The following is a 7,509-nucleotide window of genomic DNA, read 5'->3' as shown; positions in this document are numbered from 1 at the left end:
ACCCATAATGTGTGGCTGGTTCACTGATGTGTGTGTCTGTGTGTGATTATCCTTGCACCCTGTGCTTCTTGGATAAAGATCCAGACTCCTGTGACCCTGATTTGGACAAGCGGTTATTGAAAGTTACTGAATTATTGTGTATATCCAAGATTTATTTTATAGAACCTTACCTGCAAATAGGGGAGAGGGATTTTATTTTTATGACGTACCGTGCACCCACAGTAATAAACGATGAAAGTGCTTTGAAGCTGACAAACATTGGATATGCTTATATGATTATATGAGATCAACAGCACTGAAGAGGAGCTTGTGGAAAATATCCCTTTTTTTGTTTTTTTTTTTTTTAAACTTTCAGCAATTTTAAAACAAGTTTAATTCTAAATGTACTGTGAACTTAATAGAAATGAGCAATCCTATACTGTAATGCAATGGTAACATGTCAAAAGACTATTCTGTGTAATCCTTGCACTGCTGGCATAAAGCCAACCATGGAGACCCTGCACTGGACAAGCAGTTATTCATTACGGATGGATGGAAGTATTACAGTATTTTTTTCAATTTATTCAAATTTGTTACAACTTTGTCTGAGGGCTGTAACCTACTAGTAAGAGGAGGGAGGTATCCATGTTTCAGCTTGTATTGCTTGTGACGTGGTAAAAGTGAGTTGCAAGCAAATGCGGTTATCAACAGGTTGCAGGTCCCAGTTGATACTGTACTAATCGTCAGACACGCCCCTCCCCGCGAGCGCCCTGCACTGATTGGCTGGGATGTGCTTTACCTGCCTTGAATGCACCTGCTCGACTGTTTTCAGCGGCCGCTCACGGGCGTCTGCGAACTTCTTACGTATGATATGTGGCGTTTACAAGTACACGGATAAAACACGTAGTCGCTATTTTAAAAAATAAGTCATGAATCCTATAAAAAGGCGCGAAGCATCTCAGAGAAGAGACGCGGCCCTCTCGTTCCTCAGTAATATATCCTTAGACGGACGTCCGCCGCAGAACGAGTGCAGCAGCAAAAGAGCGACGAAAGGTGCTTTGGAGGCGGGAGCCGCACGCGGACGCTCGTGCCCCACGAGTGACGGCGACGCGGGTTCGGCGGGCCCCGCGCTCAGCTCCGCGGTGCCCGGAGCGACACGACGGAGGCTCCACTCGTTCACGGCGGGCGTCCCGCCTGCCGCCTTCCCGCGGCGAGCGCCTCTCCGGGGCTCCTGCTGCTGCGAAAGCGGGCGGTTCGACTCCAGGTGCTGCTGCTTTCTCTTACAGCGCTGAGCGCTCAGTGTTTAACAGTTCGGTGTCGAGGAGTTCAAAAACTGAGACCCTTGACGAATTTTCGCCTCAGGCAACAACCGCTGTTCTTTGCCTGACGTGAAACTCGACGCCAGTCAGTCAGTGTAGTTTTGGCCTTCAGTTGTACTGCAGGTGCACTTATAAACACTCAAAGTTTAAAAATAAGTTACCTTACTGTTAAAGTGGCCTGGACTGTTGAGTGTTTACAGCGAGACATGGTCATGTTTTTTTTTTTAAGTTTTCTTAAGTAGTTTTTTCTTGTTTTTGAGTATGGCAGGCAACAGAAGCTGGATGGTGGGAACCAGCATCTTCCCTCCTGTGGTTTTAATGATCAAGAGATGAGGGTTAGTTTGGAAGGTGTGGAGCTGGGCACAGCTGGAATGGTGAGAACACATCTGGGTGTTTTTATTTTATTTTTTCCTTCTCCACCCAGATGGAGAGCATTTACTCTTTCTTTATTCAAAAGAAATGTCATTAACCAAAATTCATCATTGTGTTTACATTTATTCTTAGTTCTGAGATGTATCCTTTTTATTTTACTCTTAAGAAATACACATTGTCTGTTGAATCACTCAGTAAAGCCTTTTCCATGCCCCTCATTTTTTTTGGTCTTGCGAACAGGGTCACAACAACATAGATAGACAGTAAAGCCTGTTTTTTTTTTTTTTTTTTTTTTAAAATCCCTTGGTTTCAGTTTGTAGTAATACTGTTTGTTGCAAACATATTACTGACATATCACTGCTTCATCATCCTAACAAGAAGCAGATTGGCTTTCAAGCAAGAGTCCCTCCTTGTTTGCTTCAGTGCTTGGTAATCTCTGGACATGTTTTACTTCCCCAGACTGTTTCCTACAGCTGGCTTGTACACCCCATGAATGCCCTTAGAGGTCGGAGGAATACCATTGACTCCGCTTCATCCTCTTCTCAGTTCCACAAATACAGCCACCGCAGGTTCAGCCTAGCACACGTGAACAGTCCCTGGGGTAATATTGATACAGGTCGGTTTATCCTCGCTTCACTTTTCTATGTTTCCTTATGTTAACTTTATATGTTATTCTTGTTCGTGTGATATTGCAGCTGAAACATCTAACTGCTTTGGATCATCATAGTTACATGGGGAAAAAGGACAAGTGACTCAGTTTGTGCTAAATTAAATTTGAGCCTTCCCTATGTATGAAAACAAAACCAGTTGCAAATTTTAGTAATAAAGCAATGTGCATGTCACCTATGGTGTTCTTCTGTTAAAGTACAGAATGAAGTTGTGATTTTTTTTTTTTTTTTTTTTCTCCCCCCCTTTCTTCCTCTTGAATTACTTTTACACCGAGCATAAATCTAAGTTTAAAGCACAAAATAGTTCAGCAGTCTTAATGTTTACCTTAATTTGTGTTAACATGATCAGTGTCACAGTAGTGTGAGCATTGATTACTGTACATGTATATAATTCCAAAAGATTATAGCCATTTCAGTATCATTTTTACTATACATTATGGAATTGCAAGATTCAGATCTAAAGCAAACAAATTGACCTTATTCTGACTAATGTTGCACATTTCTAGTTAATAAAATAATTGCCCCCTGTGTTGCCAAGTTAGGCTCTGGTTCGCTAAGTGGTTGTAGACTGTGTGTGTGTGTGTGTGTGTGTGTGTGTGTGTGTGTGTGTGTGTGTGTGTGTGTGTGTGTGTAAGATAAAAGCCCTGCAACAGACTGTCATCCTATTCACACTGCACCCTGTCTCACCCTGTATGTTTGCAGGGCAGACTTTAAGCAGTTGATGGAAAGAATAAAGAAAGTTGTATAGCATCCATCTGTTTATTTTCATTAACTGCTTATCCTGGTTGTCGGGGCCCGGAGCCTATCCCGGACACACTGGGCGCAAGGTTGAGGGAGGGTATATCCTGAATGGGACACCAGATTTTTTAATTTGATTTAACTTTATGTGGTGTTCTTACAGAAAGCCCATGAATAAATTAAGGGATGTCTCTATTAGGATTTTATTTGATTGTGGCACATTGGATGGTTTAACATACAAAGAAAGTTACAAGCAGACTTCCAGTCACAATTTTGTTTCTCACCCAGTATCCCTCTTTTGTAATGTAATATGTGGCCAAAAAGACTTTTTTAAAAAAAAAGTACACACACACACACATTTTCGGAACCGCTTGTCCCATAAAATCCTTTTGATTTTACACACCACCCTAACCTTTTTAATGGGACAAACAAAACACTTTTGTATATAAAACTAACACTAAGAAGAAACCTGCTGTAAAACAACAGGATTGTATTTGGTGTAAAAGTTTATTCTGTAAATTGTTGCATGTCTCCTAGGGGCTGATGCAGGGGTTTTCTTGGATTATGATCCTAACCTACTGGATGACCCCCAGTGGCCCCGTGGAAACCACAAGCGAATTTTCACCTTCCCCTCATACATTGTGAGTGTCAGAAGAAAGGTTATAACATGCAGCCTGTTTTATTGTGGAAGAAATTGGAGTGTTCACTTTGTTCTGAAGATTGATATAAAACACCTTGGTTCCAAGCAACAATAGAGGCATGTAGTCAGAATTTAATATTTTTCTTATACAGTAAGAGATCAATATTAGTACATAATTATTGCCAAACAAGAATGAATCAGACCAACAAGCATAACTTGAACATTATCGAAGAATCCCATTTTAGCATTTCCTATTATTGATAAATTGCTGTGGAAAAAGTATTTTTTGTTGTATTGGGGTAATTATTTTGTGTGTGTGAACTTTTTTCATCACATAAGTTTTAAATAATTTTTATATAGTAGTATTCAATCATTTGGTGGTTGTTCGGTCAGGTGCCCTTTGTCAAATATTAGATTTTGGTTGAAGATCTGAACACATTCATTGTGAAATTTCCAATAATCAAGAAAATCAGGAAGGGGAAAATACTTTTTCATGACACTGTATTCACACTCTCTCTCTCTTTCTCTCTCTCACACACACACACACACACACACACACACACACAGCTGTTAGTGGCTGCAGAAACAAAAGCACTCACAGTCCATCACTCTTATACTGTTTGCTCACTACACCATTACTCACTACAACATTATTGATGTTTGATTGAAATTATGATAAAATTTAATTGTACTTTGACTAAAATACATGTTAGCAGTGTTGTTAGATGAAGCTTGTTTTAGTGATGCTGTACCACTGTGTAGAAAGCAAGAAAAATTAATGCTTTTGAAAGTCTTCCTCTATTTAAGGTATTTAAAGTGTCTGTTTTAAAGTGTCTAAAGCTGTTCACACTGCACTTGAGGTTGGGATAATTATGATGAAGTCTGGCATTGCTGGTTTCTGCTGCAAAAGACTTCATGTGAGAATTATATTGTCCCATTTGCTCTTACTTTCATTTCTTACACACCATGTAATTTTCCAGCAGACATATCGTAATATCATAAGAAAACAAAAATGACCTTAGATAAGCTGTGTTACGAACAAAAGGTCATTATTGCCGAGGTGTAGTTTAGTCTCTCCTTACTTCAGACTTGGATCAAAACCTCACTGCATCAGTGCTGATTGTTTTGAGACCAGAAATCAGTAAATAATATGCCCTTTATCTGCAGTCTGCAGGTCCATAGCTCTCTGCTCCTCTCTGTGAACAGACAACTAGATTTTAAACTTGGTAAATTAATGCCAATGCCATTTTGTACTTATTGTTTCCAACTAATGAAATTTACACACACACACTTTAACATTTTATGTTGGCGCTTGAAAATGGTTAGTTTTGAAAAGTCTCAGGTACAGTGATGTAGCAGGGATTTCAGAATATCTCTGTGGACAAGCTGTGACCACATACTGTCAATTGTATGGACACTACAGTGTCAGCAGTTCTGAATGCTACTTGAACATTGAGCCGTTTTCCAGTGCTGTGATATTTTGTCATTTTGTGTAGGTTACTCTCCTGATAAATAATACACTGCCGTGTGTCTTTGGTCACAACAGGTTACACCAACTGCACATAATGTGATGATTAAAACTGAGAAAAATACACTTCTACACTCTGTGACATCAGTGCTTTGCGGTGTCTTACTTGGTGACAAATTTAAATAGAGAACAGTTTTACAGCAGTCAGTCCCCATAGTTAATTTTTGTACACTTTACATTATTTTTTTTATTATTCTTTTGGACAGTCAACAATATTAGCTGTACCTTCTCACTGTACTCTAGTCACCCTGAGCCATGGTCCAGGTGGCATACTATTGTTGTTCATTATGAACTTTTAATGAATTAGACATAACTGTTTTGTTCAGTTAATGTATTTTTGCAGTTGATTGCACCTTGTTTTTGTACTGTTGACCTCTTGTATCATGTTTTTACATTCGTAAATTGTTTTTTGTAAAAGTGTCTGCTAAATACATAACGGTAAAGTGAAGAAGTACTTTGGTGCTTCAATACATTTCTAGATTTACTCTGTCCTCAGTGTATGTTCTGCTGTCAGACTTGCTCATGCTGTTCTTCAGAGCGCAATCATTGGGTATGTCAAACCTTCTGACCTTAAAATGGACATGAATGAGACCTTCAAGGAGAAGTTTCCGCATATCCAACTGGCGCTCAGTAAGATTAGGAGGTGTGCATTACAAAAAGATCTCATCTTTAAACATATCAGTTGTAATAGTCATCACTAAATAGATGAGAAACTGATTATTTGCATTTTTTGCATACACAAAAATGAAAGTAAAGGTAATTGATTACTTTGAGATGCCCAACATTAAGTAAAAGGAACATAAAAACAAATACATGCACATTTGTCACTTGCTATCTTGCAGTTTTTTAGGGAAGTCCTCTACATGATAGTATTCAGGTTTGATTGATCAGGATCTGTATTACATAAAATATAGAAGGCTTTGCTGACTTATGTTAATGCATCATTATCATTTTGCCTCAGTAATTTCTTAATGTGTATCTAACAGTAAAAAGACTGTCCTGTTTTACTGACTTTTCCAGTCTGAAGAGTGAAATACAAAAGCTGGCCCTTGATGATTGCGGATTTGAAGAGTCAGTGGTGGCCATGGCTTTTGTTTATTTCAAGAAGCTGGCACTGCAGGGCAAGCTCAACAAGCAAAACGGCAAGCTCTGTGCTGCCGCCTGCATGTTGCTGGCAGCAAAAATTGGCAGCGACCTCAAGAAGAATGAGGTCAAGAATCTGATCGATGTGAGTCCCTTCACTGATTGGTGCCATCATTTTTTATCTTGGTGCCACTATTTCTCCTTCTTACTAAGAATCCATGATGTTCACCGCCCCCCCCCCCCCCCCCCCCCCCCCCCCCCCCCCTTTGGGTCAAAGTCCATGAGGCCATTATTTATTTTATTTTTTGATCTAATAAGTTTGGATAATGTTTTTCCCAGAAACTGGAGGAGAAGTTCAAGCTGAACCGAAGGGAGCTGATTGCTTTTGAGTTCCTCGTCCTGGTAGCCCTGGATTTCAGCCTACACCTGCCTGGGCATGAGGTCATGCCCCACTACAGACGTCTCCTGCAGATGACCTAGTACTGGCTGCCTGTCAGAAGAGCACGGTTCAGAAGTTTTCCAGCTATTTTGCTTTTATCACACAGTAAATTCCCTAGTTCATGAAAACCCTTCTGAATGTTGACTCTACCCAGCCTTGAAATCTTATCCATTCTGTCCCACCTGGGGTCTATCCTACCCATCCCTTTTTTCCTTTTATTTTATGTAAACTCAGGATATAGTCTCTTCTAAGTGCAAATGAAAGTTGTGTTGTTGAGGCCCCAATAGTTTAAGGGATAAGCATAATGAATCTTTTATTAGAATTTCCTTTTTGAGTTGTCCTTGATACCTGAACTGGACTACTGGCCCAAGGACCAGGCTACACCTTTCAATCAGGGCTTTTCTTAGGGGCATATTACGTTGTGCATTTCTTGGAATGGAGCATAAGATATCCAGTGGTTCCTGTCTGACAAGTGCATGACAGAGCATGTGAAGTTGAGGGTGTTAATTTGTATTTTTGGCTTTTTTGAAGAAATTAACTAGTCAGGATTTACTCAGCCTGAAAAAAAAATCAAACTAACTTATTTTTCTGTTTATTCCACTCTTTTCAGTAAAACTTTGTTCTAACTGCATACTTTTCTTATAAAAGGTTTTTAAAATTTGACTTTTTTTGAACTTGTGCTTTTTGTTTGCATTGAGGTTTCCCCCCTTCAAAGCTGCACTTTCTTTACTTTGTATTTGAGA

At 39.5% G+C, this 7,509-nt stretch overlaps 1 protein-coding gene across 1 annotated transcript; it reads left to right on the top strand.

The window, feature by feature from the left end:
* The first annotated feature begins 745 nt into the window (after positions 1-745).
* On the top strand, positions 746-7,260 carry LOC108942149 (CDK5 and ABL1 enzyme substrate 1-like). Its single transcript, XM_029251707.1, has 7 exons — positions 746-1,243; positions 1,567-1,672; positions 2,130-2,286; positions 3,614-3,717; positions 5,781-5,887; positions 6,265-6,472; positions 6,667-7,260. Exons 1-7 carry the CDS (start codon positions 909-911, stop codon positions 6,805-6,807), a joined length of 1,158 nt encoding a protein of 385 aa, XP_029107540.1. The 5' UTR covers positions 746-908; the 3' UTR covers positions 6,808-7,260.
* Positions 7,261-7,509: the final 249 nt, after the last annotated feature.

This window comes from Scleropages formosus, chromosome 5 (genome assembly GCF_900964775.1).
Source record: "Scleropages formosus chromosome 5, fSclFor1.1, whole genome shotgun sequence".
Lineage (NCBI taxonomy): Eukaryota > Metazoa > Chordata > Actinopteri > Osteoglossiformes > Osteoglossidae > Scleropages > Scleropages formosus.
This window is presented reverse-complemented; position numbering and strand designations above follow the sequence as displayed.